Source organism: Aquarana catesbeiana, linkage group LG02 (assembly GCF_042186555.1).
Source record: "Aquarana catesbeiana isolate 2022-GZ linkage group LG02, ASM4218655v1, whole genome shotgun sequence".
Taxonomy (NCBI): Eukaryota; Metazoa; Chordata; class Amphibia; order Anura; family Ranidae; genus Aquarana; species Aquarana catesbeiana.
In genome coordinates, this window is record NC_133325.1 from 107,260,248 (window position 1) to 107,288,101 (window position 27,854).

General features: G+C 42.4%; 1 protein-coding gene across 1 annotated transcript in view; it reads right to left on the reverse strand.

Annotated features, from left to right (window-relative positions):
* Positions 1–27,854, reverse strand: part of PDS5B (PDS5 cohesin associated factor B) — a 191,594-nt gene that overhangs the window by 66,800 nt on the left and 96,940 nt on the right. The window contains exons 10-15 of the mRNA XM_073613341.1: positions 25,563–25,657; positions 25,227–25,372; positions 24,242–24,393; positions 21,151–21,264; positions 20,877–20,958; positions 705–753 (exon numbers count right to left, since the gene is read on the reverse strand). Of these exons, the coding sequence (XP_073469442.1) occupies positions 705–753; positions 20,877–20,958; positions 21,151–21,264; positions 24,242–24,393; positions 25,227–25,372; positions 25,563–25,657 (638 nt within the window). The remainder of the gene's footprint in view (positions 1–704; positions 754–20,876; positions 20,959–21,150; positions 21,265–24,241; positions 24,394–25,226; positions 25,373–25,562; positions 25,658–27,854) is intronic.

The following is a 27,854-nucleotide window of genomic DNA, read 5'->3' on the forward strand; positions in this document are numbered from 1 at the left end:
AAAAAAAAAAAAATGGCCTCAAGTACACTGCTGCTGCTAAAAGGACGTTTGGGAGCAGTTGGGCATTTTTTTAACTGCTCCTGAACTCTCCTCTATGTTATCTTATCAGTACATGTACACAGAGTCATTTACAGTCGTTTCTAGGCAGTTGAGTTTACAGGCTTTTTTTGGAACGCAAAAAAATGGGCTCAGAAGCTGAGTTTAGAGGCATTTCAAGCGCCAAGCGCTTCTAAACGCTGCTAAACGTGGTAACTCGCATTTAGCCGCATTTCGTCTACAGCCGTTTTTCATTTTTGGCCATTTTGAAAAAAAATGTTTTTATTTTTTTAAAACCGCTTCTAAACGCGGCATGTAAACGTGGCAAAAAGGACGTTTTAACCGTGGGTTACCATTTGTTAAGTTAAATCGTTCTGGAGAGGTTGTAAAAACGTCCCGTGTACATGAAGCCTTAGCTGAGCCTGGAGGGGAATCTTTTTTTTTTTTTTTTTTTGGCCAGTGTTCATTCACCTGAAGGTGACAGCATTACCCAAGTAGTCATAAATACAATATGAAGTACCCTGTGTAATGTACGATTAGGAAAAGTTGAGGCCTTTTGTGCATGGGACTTCATGAGAGTCTTTAAGAGCAAACACAGGAATATCTATTTTTTAGCCATATACTTTAAAATTCCTAATTTCACATAAAACAAACCACTGCTTACTTACGTGTAATGACCATGACTTTAGAAAATATTGCTTTACTGTTGGTTTCCGACTGAAAGAAGAAAAAAAAAAAAAAAAAAAAAAAAAAAGATGGTTTTAGATCTTAATTAAAGCCACTGCACAAACAATACAACGTGTGAAAATTAATGTTCAGGCCAATATCAATACAACAAACAGGAACTTACAGACAGAATATATCTTGGTTCCAATATCTATATCTTTTTCACCCATAGTGTTACATATTTTTCTAAAATAATTTATATGATTTTAACCAAATCTCAAACATTATGTAATTAAATAATGAAAGGAGTGCACTGTCCTCCACTCCTGCTGTCTCTAGAATTTAGGGTAAACTCGTGGGAGCATGCTAGTGGGGGAGGGTCTCCGTCTCCTCTGCAAGGATCCTTCCAGATAGCTGTGGCACCTGAGTCTCTTAACAAATGATGCGCACCAGGCTTCAGCTTCTCTATTAGCAAAGAGCAGCACCAGGAGCTGGCTAGAAGGAGCCTTGCAGTTTTACCCCATCCTAGGCACTAGCAGAAAAAGCAGACAGCGGGGATCTCAGCATAATATGTGAACTGGAGGTGTAGCTGTTACTTGCCTATGCAAGCCTGAGCCTGTGACACCGCAGCGAGGACCCCAGCAGGAATGGAGATTGGGGTGTTCACTCACTTTCACATCAACCTCAGCTCGTATCTACTGCTGGAGTTGCGCACTTTCTGCTCCCGACAAGCTCAGTGCTGCCCCTGTAACTGCTCTTCTTTAATTGATTCCTACTTTGTGATTGTTAGTTGCAAGACTGCATCCATTCTAAATGGTTTGCCTTAGTGTGAAGAGTCCAGATACTGACACTGCAAAAATGTTTGTTCCAGGGACTTTACATTTCAATAAAAATGGAATAAGAGGCGTAGATCTCATCATGGTGGACATGCCCTGCTAAAGCTCCACACCCCCAGAGAAAGAACCTGACAGCTTTAAATCACAGCACAGTCACGACACTACCCAGCCAAAATCTGAAGCTTCATACAAACCTGATGCATATTGGCACTCAGGGTAGGTCTAAGCTGAAATCTATCAGAGAAGTGCTTCAGTCAAGAGGGCAAAATACCAGCTACCCCTTTAGTTCCCTTTCACACGATCGGACCGTTCAGGTCCGCCTGTCAGTTTTGACTGCGGACCTGAACGGGTGCTCCATGTTAGCCTATGGAGCGACGGATGTCAGCAGAGACATGTCCCCTGACATCCGATCCGCTAAAAGCAGACGGATGGCCCTACGTCTAGATCTGTCGCTGGCGGATCGGATGAGATCTGACGAAAACGGACATGCTGTCCGTTTTTATCCGATCCCTCCATAGGCAGCAGCAGCGCCTGACAAGGCCCTCTCCGCTCAGTGAGCAGAGAGGGACCTGTCATCCGCCGGCTCAGTGGAGATCAACGGACTGATCTCCCGCTGAGCCGGCGGACCGAGGCGGGCTCCGTGGAAACGGAGTCTGCCTCGTGTGAATGAGGCCTTACTCACACGATTCCTAACGGCTAAGACTCACAGCACATTGGAGCCGTACTGCAATGGACGTCTAATCCTCGTGCTCTGGTCTACAGAGGAGTCTTTCACAAGCCTAGCGGAGCCATATACCCCCGCAGACATGGGGAAACCGAAGGGGAACTCATCCCTGACCTGATCCCCCGGGGGGATCCAACTCGCAATCTGGCCGCAGCATACCGGAGATATTCCGGACGCAGCCATGCGAGGCCCCGGCTTCATCTCAGGCCTACTCCGGCATAGCACGATCCTCCATCCTAAGCCCTTCAGGAAGACACCAGGCACATTCCCCACTGCCAAACACGGCTGCTGATCAGCCCCTAAACATCAGAGACCTGAGATCTGTGGCGGAGGATATAAAAGCCACACTAGCAATAGCCATCACAGACCTCAGGTGTGACCTCCATTCCATGACAATGCGCATGGATGAAATAGAAGAAACAACAATGTGCAATGAGAATGCCATACACCAGCTTCAAACATCCTCCCAAGCAAACAATGTCCAGCTCAGAGATATGCACAGACAGATACATGGAGGACCTGGACAACTGTGGCCGATGACACAACATACGGGTAAGATTCATGCCAGAAACTATCAATCATACCCAACTTGCCCAGGCCACTATAGCCGTATTCAATGACCTTCTAGGCAGGCCCCCCGAATCCTCCATTGACTATGAACGTCTGCAGAGCTCTCAGGGAAGAGACACTGACCCTGCCAGAGATATAGTATGCTGTTTGGTCAACTTCAAACTGAAAGAGGAAATCTTGTGTAGGTCCAGGGACCATCGCAACCTATTATTCAAAGGCACATAGATAAAAATTTTTCAAAACTTATCGCCCATCACTCTCCAGAATAGAAGGGATCTGCGCCCCCTCCTTGACCTGCTGCGCACAAATGGGTTCTAGTATCGCTGGAAATTTCCCTTCTGTCTTTCAGCCTCAGCACAAGGCCACACAGATAACCTGAGGGTACCAGTAGATCTCAATGAATTTTGCGAGACACTGCACATACCCCACATTGAACTACCCGATTGGTACAGAACCCTGCAACCTCCTCATCTCAGGAGATCCGTGTCAACAGATGCCATACCAGTCCAGAACGATTTCCACATCCGCAGACTTGGATCCAACTCGCCCAGAACCAACACATCTGTAGGATCCAGGAACACCGCAAATAATAGCCCTATGACTTCCCCTGCACATAGAAGGCCCCGCCATGGGGTTCCAAAATGAGGAACGACCTTACATTCTCTCACCCAAACCCATTAAACCAGGCACTTTGCGATTAGCTCATTAGGCTACCTGGCTCTCAGGATTACCATCAAACAGTTTTCTGCACCGGAGATGAACTGATCCATGTCCCAAATGACCAGTTCAACATCTTCGCATCACTCTGAACATAACAGCTGTCACATACTCTGACCCCATGATTTGCCCTCAGCCGGAAGCGAACCTTTCCTTCTCGCCAATATACAGCACCTGCTCAAGAAACAGGAACCCACCAAGATATCTGAACACTCCCACTGGAAGCAACGAATGGTAACCTTTGCATCACAGAATACATACTTCCAGCCTAATCCTCCTCACGCAAGTATGAATACACCTGCTATGTGATGAACAATCTTTAAGACTACTAAATAATTTTACAAGCAGGATCTCCCCTCACCATCCCCTCCCCTCCCCCACATCCTTTCCAGTTCCCTACTATCCCAGTGATCGCATTGTATTCCTGACAATGGATTCCATAAAGGGAATGCCCTAGAAAAAAGACTTCACCGTGTTAACCTACAGGCCTCTATTAAAAGACTGGTCATTGGCACTATACAATGTATACTTAAACTCTTATCCAGAGGGGCGATTTTATACGAGCTATAGGACTAATTTTCATTGATACTCCTTCTCTTACTATATGTCCCCAAACAACTCTCCTCTTAATAAGAGGATACCTCTGAAAACGCCTATTCTCCCCACTCCCTTCATAAAAATAACCAAATAGCTAAAAATGGGTCTAGTAACCAAGGCAACCACTAACTTGGTCGAAAATGGCTATCCCCTAAATACTCAATGCCCATACTCTCCATATGAACTCGCCCCTCACCTAAACTCGAGGACTTGCAAAAGTAATCCAAAGTCTCCAGTTGAGACAAAATTTATAGCCGAGCCGGGATCCATGAAAAGAAGTTTAACGACATACTGGTTATAGATACCGGTTTACTGTTACCGTTTTATGTTTGAGCTTGTTACGGTTTTATGTCGGAGAATGACACATCTCCCTACTTAGTTACATTTAACAACTGAATAATTAATAGTTTAAATATTGTCTTTGCTCTCTATTATTATTGTTTTGATAAGCAGCTAAACAAAGAAATCTCAGGGGATCTCTGCCGTGTGGAGCCGACCTCTACACCTCATCTGTATTATATATCATACCTAATCGCTTTCTTGGCAAACATCCGGCCAGGTAAGACCAGTCTATTCTTACAACCAACTCTCAGGAACATGTCCACAGATAAAAGGGGATTCGGCCACACACGCCAGAGATCTATTCTAGACAGGCTCTGATACTACAATAAAGTAGATGTACTGACTGCCAAATATTCACTGGACATAACAATGATATCCTGATAGAGAGGTCACTTCTAGTTCCACAATGGCACTAAACCCACTTTAACTTCAACTGACCGATATCCACGTACAGAATGCTGATAATGTCCCACTATAAACCAAACTGATATACCCTAGCCCCCACATATCCTCATACCATACTCTATCTTGTAATCTCCTACCACTCTGCAGCCAAGCTCCCTCTCTGTTGAGCCACTGTCTTTCTATATAGTGTCAAAATCTAGAGGCTCCTCCACCTAACGCGAATACTCTCCTCTGAGGACCAGAGGACTTTACTTTCCAACTTATCAGTATCACACCGGCACCTTCCACTTCTCCACACAATGAGAATATACTCATTCCCACTGACCCCTACTGGACCACGTGACACTTCATAAGGAAGGTCTCGGCACCTTTCCTTACTTCTGGAATACTTCTTTCCCTTCTCCCCCACCTTTGGTAATACTCCCGTTCTTTTTCTCTTTACCCTCTATAACCCCCCTCCTACCACACCTCCTTCCCTCTTCCTCATCCACCCTCTCGATCCTCTTCGCTCCCCCCCCCCTCCATTGACCCCCTTCCCCACCCCACCTCTAGCCTCCTCGGTCTCCGCTACCCCAATATCACGTTCACAACCCTACACCCTAATCAGTATTCAGTATTTATATTACCCACCCTTAACCACACCTAAGTGAGATAACAGACGCAATCTCCTAACTTTCTCACTTACTAAAAGCCTCACCACCCGCACAGCATGTCACATACAAGACCTCTCACTAAACATACCACGCTGAAAGTAGCGTCTCTGAATGAAAAAGGGCTCAATATCCCAGAGAAACGCAGCCAGATTCTCTCCCGGATGTACAAACTAAAAGCCAACATCGTCTTCCTACAAGAATGGCATTTTCGCACAAATAAGATTCCTAAACTCACAAACCACTTGTTTCCAACCTCCTATCACTCTACCAACTCACATGCAAAAACTAAAGGAGTTTCAATTCTGAGCTCCAAAAACTTAAATTGGAAACATATGGACTCGCTAATAGATAAGGAAGGCAAGTACATCTTTTTATCAGGGAGGATTCAAGGCCGACCTGTAGCCCTGGCTAATATCTACAGCCCTAACTGCACAAGCCAGCTTCTTTAGACAGATCTCCCAACTCCTGACAGGCTTTTCTACTGGAATAACCATTCTTGGTGGGGACTTTAATGTTGCCCTGTACCCACTATTAGATACCTCTTCAGGTACGACATCATTGCCCTATAGAACCCTACGCCATATCAAACAGCAATTTCAAGAGCTACTCCTACATGACACATGGCGCAACCTCCATCCCAATGAAAAGGACTACATGTTCTCTGCCCCTCATAATAAATATTCCAGAATTGATTACCTCTTCCTCTCCCATACGGATCTCCCTTTCCTCTCCCACGCAACTATTGAACCAATGCTCTTATCCGACCACCACCCAATCACCCTAACATTAACTTTCCCAGACCAAAATACCTGTTTGAAGATCTGGTGCCTAGACTGGGCTCTATTGACCTCAGAAGAGGATATAATAGCCGTTAGGCAAGCCATACACGACTTCTTCCTAGAAAACGATAACGGAGAAACTGCTCCGCTAACACAATGGGAGGCCCACAAATGCGTCCTAAGGGGTAAATTCCTTGCCTTAAAAACTGCTCGAAAGAAGGCCCATCAAGCCAGGATTGCAACCCTGATCCAAAAAATTAAAACTCTAGAGTTAGCTCATAAACAGACCCAAGCCCAACAGACGTACCTTGATCTTACACAAACCCGGGAACTTCTACTGGCAGAATTATCCCACAAAACAAAATGTAAATTTATTTTACAACAGAAGTTATTTTATGAATCTGGGAATAAAAGCGGAAAATACCTAGCCGAAGCCATTCAAACGAACAAAGCCCAGACCAATATTCATACTATCAATGACTCCCAAGGCAGGCCGAAAGTCACGGCCCCAGACATAGCTTCCCAATTTAAGGCATTTTATTCCAATCTTTACAATCTCAACACTCAATCAGTCAACCCCACAGCGAATAACACTTGACGCTTCCTTATTAAGAACTTTTTAAAAGATCACTGCCCGAAACCCATCGACAAAGAAGACGCCCGCCATTTAGAAAATCCCATTTCAGAAGATAAACTAAATACTGCAATCAAACAGCTAAAAACAGGAAAGAGCCCTGGCCCAGATGGGTTCACGGCCACCTATTTTAAAGCCTTTACAGAGACACTTACGAGCCCTTTCCTCAAGGCTTTTAATTCCTTCTCATCCTCCACACTCCACTTCCACAGACTTCTTGAGGCACACATTACAGTCATACCAAAAGAAGGTAAAGGACACAACACTAGTTGCGAATTATAGGCCGATTTCCCTACTGGTGTGAACATAAAAGCTTTTTGCCAAAATCCTTGCTAATCGCTTGCTTCCTTTCCTGCCATCTCTGATAGAAAAAAAAACAAGTAGGGCGGGAGGCAAGAGATAACACTATTAAGGCCATAAATCTGCATCACTGGATGACCAACAAACATAAAGGGTTCTTTTTGTCATTGGACGCAGAGAAGGCGTTTGACAGATTGGTCTGGGACTACATGGGAGCAGTACTGAGACGTTTAGGACTTCAAGATCGAATGTTCAACTCAATGTCCCTATATACAATACCAACTGCTAGGGTCCGGATTAATGGCCATCTTTCAAACGCCTTCTCCATAACCAATGGAACTAGACAAGGATGTCCACTCTCCCCTATTCTTTTCGTACTAACCCTAGAACCTCTCTTGAAGTGCCTTAGAAACAACGAGAATGTTAAAGGTAGACCATAGCGAATCACACTTATAAGCTAGCAGCTTTTGCCGATGATATTTTACTTTCCCTTAGCGAGCCTCATATTTCTATCCCAAACTTACTTAAAGACTTCAAACTCTTCCAACACCTTTCTAACTTCAAGATCAACCTTTCCAAATCCCATGCCCTTAATATCACCATCCCACAAGAAACAGTTACACATTGTAAAACCAACTTCCACTTCCAATGGCGGCGTGACACGATTAAATATTTAGGGATTAACCTAACAGCAAACCTCTCAGATCTCTACGCCAAGAACTACCTGCCCATTCTCAAAACTATAGCTGATGATCTTAGAAAATGGAACAAACCACAATTCTCTTGGTTCGGCCACGCGGCGATTCTTAAAATGAATATCCTGCCTCGCATTTTATACAACCTACAAACTATCCCCATAAAACTTCCCCCATCTTTCTTCCTATCATACAAAAGAGTATCTACAGGATTGTTATGGGGGCAAAAACACGATCAAAAATGAAGGGAGGCATTGGTCTTCCAGACCTCAAAAAATAATACTGGGCCTGCCATCTTACTAGAATCGTGGACTGGACATTACACAACCAACGCAAAGACTGGGTTAGCTTGGAGAACTTAATATCCCCCATACCACTACGATCAACACCCTGGCTATCGCCTAACCATATACCCCCCCTCCCCCCCACTAAAAGAACACCCTCTTATTGATCCGACACTCCGCTCTTTTAGAGAAACTTGTAGAAAAACTACATATCTCTTCCACTCCAGGACCCTTAACTCCTATAAGACTTAACCCTGCCCTCCTCCCTGGTATGTCTGCGCAATTCTTAATACATCATTAGCAACTCCCAGAAATACTAGCGCACCAATTTTTCCACGACGGCTCTCTCCTAGATCGTCTCGCATTAGTCCCCACTCACACCGACAACCCTATCCTGCTCTGGGCCTACTTCCAAATCCGTTTTTTCTTACAAGAAATCAATCGCGACTCCTCTATCACATGATCATTGACCCCATTTGAACACCTATGCTCCCAGTCCAGCCCCCAACAACACTTGATCTCCAACATCTACACTATGCTATCCACAGATATTTCCCCTAAAGATGGGAAAAACCTCTAAGTCATGGGAAAGAGACATACACTTAGAGTTAACAGAAAACCAATGGGAACATATATTCACAATCGCCCATAAGGGATCCCTAAACGGTTCCATTCATGAAAACAATTACAAGACCCTAACTCGCTGGTACAGAACCCCAGCAATCTTAAACACAACTTTTCCTATCCCAACAAATGCTGGAGATGTGCCGGAGAACCAGGTACATTGCTACATATCATGTGATCGTGTCCAATAATCCAACCATTCTGGTTACAGGTTCAAGAACTCACAGAATTAATAGCCACACATACCTTAGACCATACACCAGCCCAATGCCTATTTCATCTCTCTGACATACCAGCTCACCACTATCGTAAGACCCTGATCTTATCCCTACTCAATGCAGCTAAAATATGCATTCTTAGGCACTGGGGCTCTCCTCGCAGTCCGACCATCCCAGAACGGTTCAAACAAATCAATAAGATAGCAGAAATGGAAGAACTCATTGCTATTGCTCGTGATTTTCCAGCCAAATTCACTAAGACATGGGCCTGTTGGAAGCGTTTCCAAACAACTGACAGGTATCGGACACTGATGAATTAACTCATGACCATGTCATACACATATATGACAAACACATAAGGATTAAGCCACGTGGCCACCCACATCCATTTTTCCCCCCTTTTTTTTCCTCCATTCTCCTTTTTTAGATGACATGGGCCCATACCCAAGGGACAAGTATGGGAGACCACATGTTGCTATTCACCATTTGCTGTGAATCATCTCAGATAACAGATGTCTTACATGCTTAACTGCCCAAAAGCAATAACATACCGAAACCACTTACCAATTAGCGGAGACCGAGGAGGCAACCACCAACCCCTAAATCCCTCAGACCTTTCCTCTCCGTCATCACCCCATCACCCCCCCCCCCCCCCCCCCCACACACACCCCTTCTAACCTATCACCCTAACCCTTCACCCCCTCGTCTCTTGATATCCACTAAGACGTAATCTCACCTGTTACTATTCAGTTGCCCAAAGCAGGGCATCCGGCCAGCAATTTCACACGCTTATAGACCGAATTGTCATGCAGACATCCACGCCATTACTCAAACATTTGTAACCTTCCTTGAAGAGCTTTACCACAAGATGGAACAATGTGCAATGATACCTAGAAATACTCACCCTAAGGCTAATTTGATATGGTTCTTTTTATCATGCCTAGCAGTCAATCTCCATCTGGATTTCAAACTATTTACCTAAGAGAATCTATGTCATACCCAGATGTGTATATGTCTCATCCACAGCAACTACTGTTCATTGTTCATTTACTCTGTGACTCCTGAATGTATGTATGATAATTTTGTTATCGCGATTGATTTACTTTTTCTCCAATAAAACTTTTTTTTTTTTTTTTTTTTCAAAAGAAGACTCACAGCACTGGAGAGGAGGAAGAAAAAGACCTCAACCTATGCAGTACCCCACCCTTCAAACAAACAGACTCATTCCAATGAGACCTGTTGAAAACAATATGAAACCATGCTACTTCCATTCACATCACAGAAAGACTCCAGGGAAATCCATGGGTTAGGCCAAGGAACAAGCGATTCAGAATCCCTGGGTAGACAACCTTGCAACAACTGTCCATAGGTATGAGCAAGACATTGACTCTCTGCGCAAAGATAATAAGCTCTTCATAACGTGCCTTGAGGAGGCAGAAATCCACTCTGGTTGGTCTAATCTATGAATCAGGGGCAATTTCATAAACCTACAATCAACCATCACTGCAGTATTTCAGGAGGTGCTCTGCTCCCTCTATTCCCATCAACATTCTCAAAATGGACCGTGTACACCGAGCCTTAGAGATCATCGCTAAGCTCCATTTCTACTGTACTAAGGAGCAACTTCAACAAATAGCAAGAGAAAAAGGAAGTGCTCTCAGTCCAGGGCAATGACTACCAAATCTTTGCTGATCCAGCACCCCTCACAATAGTGAAATGAAAGGCTATTAAACCCTAGCCCCAAATATGCTGGGGCTTCCCGTTTGCTCTACACTCCAGAAGACCTGCAAAAAAAAGAAAAAAGAAAAAAAAAAGAAACTAGAGAACCTCATCCTCTAGGAGACAGCAGGACCAACATACCAAGATGGTCTCCTCATCGCCATCGCTTAACAAGACCCTATACCAGTCCATTGGCATAGGACCAATGAAGGACCTCTATCTCCAACTACCATAGTGAAGCCTACCTGCAACAAACTTAATTTTCTTCACCAGATGCCATACCCAACAGATGAAATCCCAACAGGAAAGCTGAACATGTTTGTTATATGGTTGACTACTTAACTTTGGTCCCGATTGAGGCAATTTTGGACAATTGTTGCCAATCATGCAAAACTGAAGGCAACTACTCCCCTTCCCAATTCCTCAGCTGATAACTACACTGCTCTTAATGAACATGATTGGTAACCATCTTCATGCTTTCTGACAGCTCACCAGCACTAGCTCATGTCTAAGCTTTCATCACCTAGGTCCCACAGGTTACCTAGACTACCTGACCAGCCACTTAAAGTGATTCTAAAGGTAACACTAAAAAATAAACAAAACACGTTATACTTCCCTGCACTGTGCTGGTTTTGCACAGAGCAGCCCCGATCCACCTCTTCTCATGCACATCGCTGAATCAAGATCGGGCTTGGGTTAGTATGGGGGGCTGGGTTACTTTAGAAATCATTTTAAGGACATATATCTCCATCAACAGAAATCTTGAAAATAACACAACACCCTAGGGTTACTGGACACTCCTGAAAGAGATCGCTGTAGCCTTTTATTCCTTTTACTATGTTGCATAGCACTGGTGCTTACTACTTATCCACATGGCAACATTAAGGGGCATACATTTACAAACTCCATCTGACTTTTGCCACATCTAAGCAGAGAGGGCTCTCACTATCCACCTCTTTAGTCTAGTGTAGCACCCTGGAGTTTAGGCAGGGTTGCTCCTCATAAATTTACTTGCCAGAAGTAGTTATCCTGGTTGATTGGTAGAGATCTACCAATATTGCACTTTTCTCTTCTACCACTAGGTGGCCGGGTACTCGGTGGTACTAGATATGAGAAGGACAATGCAAGGTCAGGTTATGGGTAAATGGGGTATTCTTGATTCCCTTGGCCAGCTGGGAGAGCCTATATATTCGGGTGGAGTTAGGTGATCTATTTTCTGTGTCACCTGGATGGCTGTCTGGGTGGACATGTGCCGTATTGCCCGGGCTGCTAGGCCAGAGATGGGGCCTATCCCGGACACATCTGGCTGCTAGGCTGCCTGACGGCCTATCCAGAAGCAAGAGAGCAGCGCAGGGTTGGGACTATGGCTTGCAGTGCAACTAAAAGTGACTGTCCTGCCAGCCAGAGAACCTGTCATGGTCGGAGGTAGAGGGGAAGCTGTTGCCGGTAAGGGACTATCCGCCTAATTACCAGGGACCACAGTAACTGAAGTACCAGAGCAGCATTCTCACCAACCGGGGACGATGAAGAATCGGGAAACTTCAGTGGGTATCAAGCCAGCAGAGGTGACGCTTGTAGAGCAGTCTTGTGAGTCAAGCCAGGGACCGAGCAGGCCAGCGGGGGTGAAGCTTGAGAGGTATCTAGAGTGCCAAGCTAGGGACCCAGCAGAGAAGCAGGGGTGATGCTTGAGGAAGATACCACCGTGAAGATTGGAGGAGCTCAAGGGATTCATTGGCAGTGAATCAGTGGGTCTAGTGAGAGACTGGGAGCTCAGTGTGCTGAAGAACTACAAGGAGTGATTGTAGTGAAAGTGAAGGAACCGTTAAGCTGTGTGTCAGGAACTGTTAAAGACTGTTGCCATAGGAGAAAGCATTCCCACACATGCAGATGTGGCATCTTGCTGGATGCCTTTTCCTGCATTGCTGTCCTCCTATTGAAGTCTCGGAGTCTGCCAATAAATCTTGTAACTACCTGACCCTAACCCTCTCTCCCCCCAAAAAATTTTGATAAGAGAAATAAACTTTCTTTTGCATTCAAGAAGTTTCTGGCACACAATAAACTTTAACTACTCTACACCCACCATGCCTCACAACCCACTACATAAAGAAGGGTGTAAGCTATCCCTTGCCCTGGAGGTTCTCATTAGATCAAAAGGAGACCTGGAACCTTGCTACACTAGTAAAAGTGAAGTTCATCACCCTACTCTTTTCACTATGCTAATAAACTATAGGATTACAAGCTTCACAAAAATAATGCCCTACAATTTAACCAACTAAGAGAACTCAATGTGACCATATGCTGCTGGGTAAATGGTACTTCACAAGTCACCCAATAAGAGAATAAAGGAATTTATGTCCTTTGTAGCCCTAAAGGCAGATATGGCGTTTGTCACATCCCTGTAACTGATACATCTGCAAGAGAGCTTGCATTTTTGAAAAACAACAAACTTACTGGCAGGATCATCAGATGAAAATGGAACGGAAACAAGCCTAAAGAAAACGAATACAGCCATCATATCTAAGAATTTTTAAGCTGCAATAGGTTTGTTTTGGGGTTTAATAACACTTTAAACAATACACTGTACTGCTCTCCCACCACACACGCAGCATTGCTCTCATTCATACAAAATTCCTCATTTTATCCAGACTAGGTATCCCCCACATCCTTTGATGCCTGGATCAATTCAACTTGACCCGGCTATACCAGGTTCCAATGGAATCAAGTCCTACACAAGAAACATAGGCTACCAAATTCAGAAGTTTTTAGATACTTACAAATCAAACATTTCTACACCAGCCTAAACCGTACAGAAATGTCTCTAGACCAGCCTTCTTTTTTTGAGCACATGTGCGTTAAATACTCTGCAGACCTAATCTCTAGGGTCAATTTAGGGATGATTTCTAAACTTTAGCCTAATCCTCCCTTTTAAACCAATAAACAGACCGCTGACCTGTGTCACTTTGGAGCCCAGCTATTGGGAGAGAAATCTGGTCCACAACAAAATCCTGCACACAAAATGTGGACCCCGCTTGACAGAAACCAGACATTTAGCCGGATTCTGTACACACGGGCCGAATGTCAGCCGGTTTCTACTGAACAGGCCCCGATACTGCCCAATATTTAGCCCATATGTACAAGGCTTAAGGCAACTATACTAAATACCTTCCTACACCCTGCCTACCCTTTCCTGTATTCTAACCACCTTTCTACCTCCTTCCCCATCCCCAATCCTGTTACCCTATTGATAGACAAAAACTATGTTAAACAGGTTTATACTGTATATGTATTGCATTAAACTTTATATTCAATCACAAACTAAGCAAGCATACAAATGTAGAAGACAAAATATAAACATGTATGCCAGGTTATATACTGTTTATATGCCACAATTTGAATTGTAACCTGCCAATGCTACTTGATAAAAATATTGAACAAGAAAAATAGAATTGAAAAATAGCTGCGAAAACTGGAATTGTAACAAACAATAACCACTGTCGGGGCATTTTTGCTCGTTACTGCGCACACATATCAGACACATATGATGTTTAAACGGTTTAACAAGCACAAATTTTCAGAAAAAAATACACCAAAGTTCAAACAAATGCTGTTTCATAAAACATAAAAGACAAGATTGTGCTAAGTAAATAGATAGTTTGAGTTGAAGTTGAGCATTATTTAAAATTGCGCGCAAAAGTTCAGTACCTTAACCACTTACCGACCGGCCACTGTATATATACGTGATCAGTTTGAAGGTGGATATCTCGGTAACGGCAGCAGCAGCTGCTGCCACAACCGAGGTATCCATCTTTAGGGCTGGCGGTTCTGTTTACAATAATAGTGGTCTCTACGGCGGATTCACCGCGAGATCACCGTTATTGGCGGCGGGAGAGGTGCCACCCCCCTCCCGCCACCGCTTACCGGAGCCGTCCGTAGCGGCGGAGGCGATCGGGACCTTTCACGTCTGTGGTATGGAGACGAGTGAGGGGAAGATGGCCCCCACCCGTCTCCATACCATAGGAGGGCGGAAGCGACATCATAACGTCAGCTCTGCCCATACGCCTTAAAGGCATTTTTTTTGCATGTAAGTCCAACTATGAGATCTGAAGAGTTTTTGACCCCAGATCTTATATTTAAGAGGACTTGTCATGCTTTTTTCTATTACAAGGGATGTTTACATTCCTTGTAATAGGAATAAAAGTGATCCAAATTTTTTTTTTTTTTAAAAAAAAACAGTGAAAAAATAAATAAAATAAAGTAAAATAAAAAAAAAAAAAAAATTTCTAAAGCTCCCTGTCCCGACAAGCTTACGCGCAGAAGCAAACGCATATGTGAGTAGCGCCCACATGTGAAACCGGTGGTCAAACCACACGTGAGGTATCGCCGCGAGCTGTAGAGCGAGAGCAATAATTCTAGCCCTAGACCTCCCCTGTAACTCAAAACATGCAACTCGTAGAATTTTTTAAACGTCGCCTATGGAGATTTTTAAGGGTAAAAGTTTGACGCCATTCAACGAGCGGGTGCAATTTTGAAGCGTGACATGTTGGGTATCAATTTACTTGGCGTAACATTATATTTCACAATATAAAAAAAAAATTGGACTAACTTTACTGTTGTCTTATTTTTTTATTAAAAAAAGTGATTTTTTTCCAAAAAAAAAAGGTGCGCTTATAAGACCGCTGCGCAAATACAGTGCAAAAAAAAGTATTGCATTGACCGCCATTTTATTCTCTAGGGTGTTAGAACCTCCAAACATTATATATTGTTTTTTTTCTAAGTAATTTTCTAGCAAAAAAAAAAAACCTGTTTTAAACATGTAAACACCTAAAATCCAAAACGAGGCTGGTCCTTAAGTGGTTAAATTACAGCAAAGTCCCCAGACATCGACGCGAGCCTACTAGAGCCCTGAAATAGTTTTAATAACCATTTTTTATTTTGGAAACCGTACCGGTGCCCGCGCGTCTCGACCGCCACTCCACCTCTTCTCAGCTTTCCCTCACTTTTTCCTTTCTGCTTCCCCTTTCTCTATTCTCCTCACACTCTTTCCACTTCCCCCCTAAATTATCCCTGGTAATATGGGTAGTATACTCTGTCTTGTTTTTTCTTTTTTCCCCGTTGAGTTGGTCTCGGTTGTTTACCGAGACCGACCCCATGTCTACAATCACCAGTGATATATTGTGTATAATTAAAGGCCTATGGTCCCACTTAATGCTAGCATGCTCAGTCTCACTGGATCTTGAGATATCTGACAGAGTGTATAATGTTTGCAAGCTTTTACCTTGTTACTTCATCGTTATCCTAACCTGTTAAGATGTACACTGCTTTATATCTACATGATACCCTGTACCGAAAAGCTTGTAACCAATGCTTGTTATTCACCAATAAAATTATTTGAACGGAAATTACAGCAAAGTCTGGTACCCTAAATTTTCCATATGCAACACATTAAAAGCCCTAAGAGGTCATTATGGCCAACATCAAGAATAATGGCCCTGGAATTAGTGCTCTCGCTGCAGTGTGAGCTGCCAAACAATGTGCAGCACAATTGACATTTTCATACATAGGCGACGTGTGTTTACATTCATACGTGCAAGTATGTAGGGGCAGGCTCATTTAAATTGTTGTGGGCAACTTTTTTTTTTTTTTTAACACTAAAAAGATTTATATCACATCGGAAACCAAAAGTCCCCTATGATACAATCTTGTGGTTACGGGTTCTCTTTATTGAAACACCAGCTGTCTGTGGCCGGGGAAAGTGACAACCAAACCCAGAATCGATCTAATGCATGGGCCTCCAGGATCTTACTAGGTAGGGAAGATCAATGAATGGACGTTCACTTGTTTGTTTCTCTATGGGGGTCCCGAGACCCCAGGAGGAAAAGAGAAGCTCAGATTGCTTCTACCTGGCAGCCGACAGTTAGCTTGTACGATTTCCATGCATTCCTGGAGGACAGAAATTGTGCTACTGTTAGAATCAAGTTAAAGAAAAAAAAAAAAAAAGGGAAAAAAAAAAAAAAGGGAAAAAAAAAAAAAAGAAAACAAAGCCACCACATCTAAGGCTCTAGGCTCCATAGCTCTTTGTCCCTTATGGTCTGGGGTAGCAAACAGTCTGACATCATCTAGTCCAATGCAGATCCCATAGCTCTGCATTGGACAACGTATAGTCCACTGTCATAGTGTAGAGGAGTAGTGGGGAGTGACCGCTGCAAAGATAAGAAACTGCTCAGTGTTCTATTGAGCCAGGAGGAGCTGTTGGGAGTCAAATTTCAAAGTCATAAAGCACAGAGTGGCTACATAGCCATTGATTTGTGTGGCATAAATAGACAATACACATTCTGCTCGGTTAGGGGTCTGTTTGGTGAGAGGAATGCTATCATGAACATCTTGCAGGGACTACAAGTCAGGGCCCCTGCTAAAGAATGGATGAGGCCAAAGATTACTATTTTCTGTAACCTGTTAAATAAACTGTAATTTTTTTTTTATTACATTTTTAATTGTGTATTATGCTTTGTTATTATAGTGACAGGTTTAGACCACATGTATAATAGTTTATGGGGTCACTGCAAATGCATTTTCAGTTCTTTGATTCAACGGTTTGTCGTGATTTGAAGTTGCATTCATATTCAAGTGTGAAATTTGTGTAACACAATATCCATTATAATTACACTGTGCAATCATTTGAAGCATATATATTGATGGATATGAAGTAGCGACACTGAATAATTGTACCAAGAAATCAATGCCAATGCACAGAGTGAACAAGGGAATAAGTCACCTCAAAGATTTGGGTACATAATAAATGGAACCATGGCACAATGAAGGACATGGGCATGAAATGCAAATTCATTTTTAATATGAACAGAGCCAGGCAACAGCAAACATCCGATCACTGAAGAGTCTAAGTGCCAAGCACTACAACTTTGTGCTACCAAGTCTGCACTAGTTTAAAAAAATAAAAATAAAACACCAGATCTGACAGAATACAATATTTCTTGGGAGTCCCAATTTACTGGCCCTCCGCCACACGCCATAGTTCCTCCTGCTGGCCCCTACTCACTACAGGAAAACAGTTGTGCAATAAGGACTACTGGATTGAACCACTAAAGTCATGCAGAGGCTTGGAATCTGATACCCACAAAGGCTGGATTATGCAGGATCCTCAGTGTGTAGTATCTCGTCACTACTGCAGAGACTGGCATGAAGGGTAGCAAAAAAGGAGAACATTTAATATCTTGTTTGCAGGGAGCTGTTATTTTGAACAATGATTTAGTCCACTTGAGTTACCTTAGGCTCTGTTCGCATCTAGGCATTTTGTTTTCAGGCAGAAAGTCGCTCGATTTTTGCCACAATTTTGTACAGGTCAAAAGGTCACCAATGTAAAAAGCAGAAACCGCCTGTAAAAAAAATAAGGTCCTGTACTTTGAGCTTCAGGCGTTTTGGTTCAGATTACAAAAATGCTCAGATGTGAACAAGGGCCATTGAAATGAATGGGATTTGTCTTGTTGGGCATTTTTAGAACTGAGGCTTACAACAGAAAAACACCCAAAAACGCCTAGGTGTGAACAGAGCCTCAAGATAATCTATAAAAGTTGAAACATTAATGAAAAGCAACCAACCCTAGGTGCTCAAAGTTTTAACAAAAAAAATAGGCTTCTCCAATATGAAAATAGAGATGGAGGTCAATTCACTAACTTTCACCACATGCGATAACGCAGTCACATGACTCATTTGCACGCTGCTTTTTTTTTTTACAAATAGCTGGCAGCTAAAGAGTGGGTCAGGAAGCTGGACTCTGCATCCTTAACAACGGATGACTCAACAGCTGTCAGCGGGTTTCCTTGCTCACAGCTGAATGTGAAAAAAAAAAAAAAAAAAGGCGGCAAGCTGACATTTAGAAATGATGAAACTACCCAGCGTCGGGTTCCCCCCAAATGTATACCAGGCTCTTCGGGTCCCATATGGATGTTAACGGGAACCCCACAACAAAATTTAAAATACTGTATTTGGTATTTAACACAAAATTCTTAACTCTTGCACAACTGTTACCGCATGCAGTATTTTACTGCATTTTATTAGCCATTATTTCAAGGATATGCAATTAACGGACCTCCAGCTGTTGCAGAACTACAAGTCCCATGAGGCATAGCAAGACTGACAGCCACAAGCATAACACCCAAAGGCAGAGGCATGATGGGACTTGTAGTTTTGCAACAGCTCGAGGTCTGCTAATTGCATATGCCTGCTTTATTTAACTCTTAGTGAATTGACCCCTTGGAATGAAAGCCAAGGGCTTACTTATCTTGTCTTACACCTCACCACTGCTTACCCTGGTAAATGCACTGCCCGAACATACATTTTTTTCCGGCAGCAGTAGGTGAATCAGCAGAAAGACACAGTGGGGGTTATTTACTAAAACAGGAGTGCGCAAAATTTGGTGCAACTCTGCACAGAAACCAGTCAGCTTCCAGTTTTTTTTTTTTGCCAAAAGCTCAACTGAAAAAGCTATAACAAGTTATAATAAATGGATATTTATATAAGTGAATATAAATCTATCCCAGTGGGTCTTAGGCACAGGCTGAATATGGGGTTTTGACTTCTGCCCAAGTTGAGATTAGACCTGTCCTGTACTACTGCTAAGACCCACCATCTGTTAATGCCAGACATTTCTTTGCCAACCAAAGCTTTGTAACTTGGCAGTTGAATGACCAGAACCAGAAGGGGGCCAGTCCCTCTGCTTTCCTATTAAAAACTGGTCACGCTAAGCAGGAGAGCACACCGTGGTCAGTTCTCTATGCTGGGAAATCAGCCTGCTCTCCTCAAATGATCACACTCGCCTTGACACGCCCCACCTGCACAGTCTTTTACTGGGTTCATTGTTCTTCTGTTTCTCCTCCACCAGCTCTTATGCAGCTGAGAACAGAGGGAATGTGATCACTTATACAAAAGGGGGGGGGTAATTATTTTTTTTTTATATCGATACACAGATGTTTTGCCTTTCAATCAGATTTTAAACTGAATTAGTTGTTTTACAAGGTGGTCGTTTACAGTCACTTTAATCTTGACTTGGGCAGAAGTCGAGGTATCTGATGTAGAAGGATGCCCCAGGATCCATGTGGGCTTAACAAAAGCAAAAACACTGATTTGAACACGGGTATGTACCTGCACGTCAGCAGTCTTGTTAAACATTTTATTGTAGGGCAGGTTCCCACAAAAAAAAAAAAAAAAGGAGGAAGAAAACCCTGTCTGTTTTTCCTTTCTTTTATAATATAATGATCCTGCAATGTATTGGCAAGCCATAGACATTTAAATACAACAAAAACAAGGTTTTAAAATACCTTATTTCACAGTTTTAAAATGTTGTTTCTTCCGGGTATTGGCCGCGCCATCTTTACTACCGATCGATAAAACTTTTGTTGACCTCATTTCTGCCCTTACTTTGTTTTCCTTTCCAAGACTAAACCAAGCCTCTATCTCAAGTGCCGTTACTACGGCAACTGAGCTAAGCCATCAATGACAGCAAATCCCTCTCCGTGCTGCTCCGGTTCACTCCCCCTGTGTGACGTCTTATACAGTCACAAGGGGGAGAACCAGGAAGGAGAGGATGAGATCGCAGCATCGCGAGGCTTCTTTCTCTGTGCCGTTTCCAATGAAAGTGAATGGCATGCAGAGGATAGTGACCGGCACAGATTGCATGCCGTTAAAGAATCTAAGGAATGCGCAAGCGTGGCTGACGTCACCAAAGACTACGGGATGGTTTCTAAGGCAACAGAAAGAGTGAGTAAACTTTCACAGGCAGCGATTAGCTGCCTTTTCTATATATATATATATATATATATATATATATATATATATATATAGATTAGAATGAGCTGAAGTTGTAGTGGAGGGTTTGCAACCACTTAAGTAAAAAAGCTGGGCTTAACACCACATGGAACAGACTACAAAAAAATGGCATTCATGATTTTTTTTCACATAAGTGTATAGATATTAAAGCAAATAGCATGTGAAATAACTCAATACTTAAGCATGCATGTGAACTATCACATGATCATTTCACAGAGAAAAAACATGACCACTTACTTTGGGTTGTTTAATCAAATCCAGCAAATCCTTCACATGATGCCTCAGCATGTTCTGACATTTCCACATTTCATTTAAGGCTCTGGGGGAGTAGGAGTTAAAGGGATTCCAGTCATGAAAATGGATATAAAATTCAATCCAAATCTATGGCTTCTACCCACTTGAGAACCCACAAAAGCAACTACTGTGTTAAGTTCCTAACATTTAGTAGTGCCAAAACGTGTTCAATATAGTTTTTAAAAAAAATGCCACTACTGCTACGTACAACACTTACTTAACAGCATTGGGGTCCAACGTTGCATACAGATAGTACAAGCATTTCATTCTTTCTGTGGTTTCCAAGTTATGAGGTACCATATACTGGGCAAAAATTCGTTCCACCAGTAGTCTAAAAAAAAAAAAGTCAACACCCTGTCAATATAGTATTCAATAGGGCTGCAACTAAGGATTATTTTCATAATCGATTAGTTGGCCGATTATTGTTTCGATTAATCGAATAATCGGATAATAACCTTAAAAAAAGTGTGTTTTACAATTTAGTTAATATGTAAAGTTGAACAATTTTTCCTTTAATATCTCTATGCAGTGGTAAATATAAATAACCAACTATACTGTTAGGGAACAAAATCTCGAATCCACTCTGAGAATAACAGACAGAAGAGATATACTGTGTATATACTATTAGAGGATGAATCTGGTAAATATCCTCAGACTGTGAAAGTAATAATATATATTACTTATATCATATACGATAATAAATAAGCCCAGAAATAGATATATAGGCATTTTTAACTAGGAATCAGACATGAAGCTATAGGATGGGTGCAAGGAAGATATAAATCTTTTAGATTAAAAGTAGTACTAATAAAAGCTGAGACTGTTTTTCATGGATATGATAATTTTAAATATATTGCACAATACTGGTAAAAGTTTACTTAAAATACAATTGTAATGCCTTCTATTACCTCCAGTCTATCAGCCTCCACCTTCTCTGGGTTCAGATGCTGATCTTCCCTGCACAGTCTTTAAAGTGATTTTTTTAAAAACAAACAAGTTATACTTACCTGCTCTGTGTAATGGTTTTGCACAGAGCAGCCCTGATTGTCCTCTTTTGGGGTCCCCCACTGAGGGCTCCTTCTGCCTTCAGAGTTCCCATATAGCAAGCTGCAAAGTATAGTATAGAGTGCCCCAATAGTAAGGTAAAAAAAAAAGTTCTGGCTTTACAGCCACTTACTTCCTGCCCAGGACTACATGTCCCATGAGGCATTGCTCCTCACACACAAGTTCTCAGGCACTTACTGACATGTATAGATGGTGTACTGAGCTGTATGTGTGCTGCACTGTATTTCCTGAAATGTAAATAATGCATTCTGTATGTAGGCCAACTAATCGGATGGTCGATTAATCGATTATGAAAATAGTTGACAACTATTTTAATAATCGATTCGTTGTTTCGGCCCTAGTATTCAACATGACTGTATAGGTGTCTTACTGTATGAGCATCATTATTACAAGTGACAAACTGACTGAATGTAAGAAGCTTAGAGAAAATGCAGGATGATGACCTAATTAGCTAATATTCTTGCAAAATGTTAAATGCACAGAGATATGTGAATGAATAAACTACAACTACCGTCTGCCAACATATGAGACAGCTTGTAGTTCTCAATGAACTGTGAGGAGCCTGGTGAGCGCTCTTGTAGAACATCAATCTTTCTGCTCTCCAGTAACTATCCGCCCGTACGGGAGGTGCAGGCAGACAGCTATACTGAGAGAGTCTGCAGGAACCTGACTCATGATGGCAGGTGCAACGCTCTGCAGGCTAAAAAATAAATAACATTTTTTACCTGAAAAAAAATGTGCATTTATTATTTTTTTACAGGTGATCTTGGCCTTTAAAACATATCAGCTTAGGGTGGGTGGTTTGGGTGGAGACATGTAGGCTGAGAATGCTCTTTATCGTTTATTCACTTAGGCTGGTCGGAAGTAGTGGAACCCTTAGCATGAGGTTTTGTGTTTACAGCATGGAAACCAAGTTGTCACCGACAGCTTTTTGTTAAGGCTTCTGATTGGGAGCTAGCGTGGCAAGCTTCCAAACATGTGACCGCTGTGAGATCCAATCGCATCACTCACATGATGCAGAAGCTGCACATTACTGTATTACTTTTCAGCAGTCGCAGAACTAAATTTAGTATCTTCCACCCGATTTCCCCATAGCAGGTTTTCACAGCAAATTACATTTCCTACACTCAGTGGCATTCTATGATCCCACTGGTTGATGACTAAGGGATTAATGCACTGGTTTTGGACAGGTGGTCATTTCCAAAAGGAAGAATCAATATTCAGAAAGACATGCTGATTAGACAACTCCCTAGCCTTTTCAGAGTAACCATATGACTAATTTTAGGTTAGGGGCCCGATGATTGGGTGCTTCAAGTACCTAGTTCAGCAGGGAAGGCAAGCATTTCTAAGCTGCGATTACAATCCACCCCATGGATCACTATAGCGTTAACGTTAATTTATATTATTAGCCAATGTTCATGGGTAACTACCTAAGAGAATATAAATACAATACCAACTAAAGCCGGCCATAGACAGTTCGAACCTCCCTGTTGAACTGGCCAAAATTCAAACCATGTATGGGCAAGCTGAAAGTACTCAAGTTATTCAATCAACGTGGGTACAACCAGCCTGTCGGATTTTAAAATTACATTGTGTTCTCCCCCTGCTGCGAGAACACAATGGGGGTTATTTACTAAAGGCAAATCCACTTTGAACTGTAAGTGCACTTGAAAGTGCAGTCACTGTAGATCTGAGGGGGGCATGCAAAGAAAATAAAAAACAGCATTTTAGCTTGCACAAGATTGGATGATAAAATCAGCAGAGCTTCCCCTCTTTCAAATGCACGTGTAGTGCACAGTGGATTTGCCTTTAGTAAATAAACCCCAATGCCTCCATGGGAGAAATTCCTGTCTGTGTTGATGGGGGAAATCGACCGATTTTCTTTCCTTCAACCCGTGGTCCATTTATGGACAGCTTTACTTTTACACACAAATGGTTGTGTACAAACATACCTGTGCACAGCGTCTAATGCTTTTAAGTTATATTACCTTTTATCAGAAAGAGCAACAGTACATACATCTTCTCCACGGTGCTAATGAAGTCTCATTTATACCAACAATCTCAGGCTTTGTTTGAATTGGCAGTTTGGATTATGACTGCAACAGCACTTGTTTTGTAATTTAGTATTGTATTAGTTAACATACTGTAAGTATCCAGTGCAGTGTTGCATAACAGAAAAACAAAAAAGTTTAATAAAATCAATGAAATCCTAAAATAAATAATAATAATAATAATAAACTCACCGATCGTCAATACTATTTTGGTAATATATGTGCAGAAGTTTATCTTTTATCCAGGAAATCTGTTTTGCTGCCTCTTTCCCTGCTTCTGCCTGCAAGGCATACTTCTTATAGATCTGAGCAAGACCCATCATTGCTTCTTTTCTCACTCTCCACTACAAAGGGAAAAAATGGACAACGATGAAGACAGGATTGTGAGAAAAAATAACTCAACAGCAGTAACTAAATAGGCTGAACTTGACACACTGCACAAACAGTATCTACATGTCATGGGTTAACAGAAATTCTAAAGAAAAACTTTAATACATTTAATGTGCATTTGGATTTAGCTTTTTAAATAATATGGGCCTTAAATTTGAGAGGGTTTGGGGAGGCTGGCTTGATGCACCAGGCTTGGCCCCAGTAGACCTGATTATAGGATATTGGGGTAGAATGCTGTTGGTTACCCAATGCTGGTTGTCACTATCTGACTTTGGAGTGTGCAATATTGATGCTCTATTGGCACTATAATTTCTGTTTTCAGCCACTAGGTGGGGCTTTATGTTCTCTTTAGTGAGCTCTATGCAGTTGGCAGCTGTAATTGCCTATTTGTTTTCTACCGTTATGTACATTACAACTTTGCATTTGTTTGTGTTTATGCTTGAATGTGTTCAAATTATAAAAAACTTTCTTCTGATTAAAAAAAATAATAATATGGGCCTGTGTCCTTGGGCTTGTGCTCATGGCATCAGTTTAAGGAGCTTCTGAGATCATTCAGAATTCACCGAGAGATGCATTTGACCTCCTGCTGACCTGTTGTAAGCAGGTTTTTGCATTTCCATAGACTTATTGGAATTCAAAATCCATTCGACAAGGACAAAAGCTGATCAACACAAGTCCTAATGCAGTTTCCCAAACTTGGCTTGAGCTATTTGTACCAAACTACTTGTATGTCACTATGATCACTCATGCACAACAAAAGGAATAAGTAAACAATTTCTGTTCTTACCCTCTTGTCCAGAGTCCTCTCCCGAACAAAATTAAGAAGATGATCATTGACAAGCAGAAGGTCTTTCTTTGCAGCAGTTACTATAGATACGATGACATCATGTCTGATGGCTTCTTCGGGGTCATGGGATCTTACTTTTAGATATTCTGAAAAAGAGAACCCATGGTTTAACAAGCTTGAAAACCGATCTACAGAATGTACACTAAAAAATTATTACTGGACAAAACGAAGCAAAAAAAAAAAAAAAAAAAAACAGGCTGCATGTAATCTAAAGCTACAAATGTTTAGCTATTCATCTCGACCTTGTTTTACACAGATTCAGGACTATTCACATACCTGTTAAGTCTTTAGCCAAATCAGGGTGGTTCATTAGGCAGTGGCTGGCAAACTTCACACATTCCAATCGGATTGGCACATGTATGTCATTGAATCTATCAAATTAAAAAATGAATTAATGCTTTAGATGTGTGCATTGCGCACACACACACACACACACACACATATTTCAGCCATTAGTTATACGACAACTACCCCTGCTACAGAGTGTGTAATCACACAAAGAGTATTGAGTAGTGGTTCTCTACTACCGGACCATCACCTTCCTTCTGCCAGGCCCTGGTTTCTTGTCTCACTCTAACAGCTACACTTTGGCTATTGGAACACAGCTCAGTAGGAGCGCACTGTCTTGCAATCCTGCAGGCTCCTGGAGTGGGGACAGAGATGTGGGTTTTTTTCTACCTATCTCTAGCTGCCGGCAATCCAAAGCAAAAGCAACGTACACCAGGCTCCAGTTTCCCTTCTAGTACAGAGCAGCAGTCAGGCCTTGGTTTTGCCGTCGTTCCAGAGACCAGGAGGAGTGCATGACAGCACAGATCTCAACATATATGCTGTGGTCTGTCAGTGCAAACTCAGGTCTGCAACAATGCAGTGGAGCCCCAGTTACAGACAGAAGTCCCATCCGAAGCTAGAGAGGGAGAGAGGAGCTTAGTGTTCAGCACAAAGCTTTGCCAAATACACACAAGCCTCTTGAAGCCACTAGAACCAGCTGAACTACAGCATAGGTTGGCAGGGAAGCATGCAACCCACTGCTGGGATGTTGTGTCTGTGCGGCTCATACTTTCACATTCTCCTCCTGGGCTCTTATCAATTGCTGGGGCAGCACACTGCCCTCATACTGAAACATTTCTCTGCCAGGCTCAGTGCTGCTTCAGTGATTGTGTTTATTTCATGGATAACCATGCTTGCTGTAAGTTTTTATCCATTCTGATTGGTGTGTGCATTCACGCAATGAGTCATTGTGCAAAAAAAAAAAAAAAAAAAAGTCGTCTCCAGGGACTTTATATTACATTAAAAAAATTACAATTGAAAATATCGAGAGAACTGACGTTGCAACCAATAGGAACCAATCAGATTTCAATGTTTATTTTTGGGGAAACCTTAAAGAAGATTTTGATTAGTTGCTGTGGGATACAACTGCAATCATGTGCTTTTTCTCTTCTGTTCGGTTCTAATGCATCAGCTCTATAGCTTCTTACGGTAATAAGTCATGCATTTTAGGTGTTATCTGCAGCCCAAACTTTTCTTTGTGATGCATAGAGTAGGGACGGTTTAGAATGGGGATCAGCAACAGGCCGATCACTATTTACCACCTGACCATGGCTATTTTGGGGCATAAAGGTTATAGATACATTTACCCATTCCTGGTCTCCTTAAAAGAGAAGTATGGCTTAAAAAAAAAAAAAAAAAAAAAAAAAAAGGAAATATTATACTCACCCAGGTGGATGCAGCACAGATCCAAAGCTGTACCTGTCCACCGCTGGCTATGCAGTGAGAATTGAGCGATTAAAACACCGCTGATCACTCAGCTATATATGAATCCAGCTTGCGTTTCAGTCCATGACATAGCACTTTGACAATGTTGAAGGACTCCACGATTACGCCCAATGTGGGTGAAACAAGTCAGAAGGCCATGGCCGATGGGCTGGGATTTGAGCTGAAGCCAGTTTTACAGTGGAGTTGAATACAATGTGCTGCAGTACCTGCATGCTTTGTTATTTTTTGGAGGGAGATGTGCTCTATTTCTGTCAGCACCTGAATACAGAATGTAAACCTGGGAGACTGACAGTGGAAGCTTGGACTGGCGCCGATTTGTGCTTTCATTGACGCAAGCGCATTGCAATGTTCACGTTATAATTTTTGTTATTTTTTTAAACCTAAAAAGCATTCACAAAATGCATTCCAGTGCATATTGTGTAAATGGGCCTTTAACCACTTCCGGATAAGCTGCCGCAGTTTTACTGCGGCAGATTGGCTCCCCTGGGCAAAACGATGTTACCTTACGTTGCTTTGCCTTTTGGCCACTAGGGGGTGCGCGCGCTGCTTGCTGCCAGAGCCAATGCGAGTGCCCGGCGGGCACAATGACCGTCGGGTACCCGCGATCGTTCGTGACAGAGCGAGAGCCAGGATCTGTGTGTGTAAACACACAGATCCCGGTTCTCTCAGGGGAGAAGAGACTGATCGTGTGTTCATACTGATTACCAACACCGATCTGTCATCTTTTCTAGTCATTCCTATCCCCTCCCCCCAGTTAGAACACAGTGAGGGAACACAGTTAACACCTTGATCGCC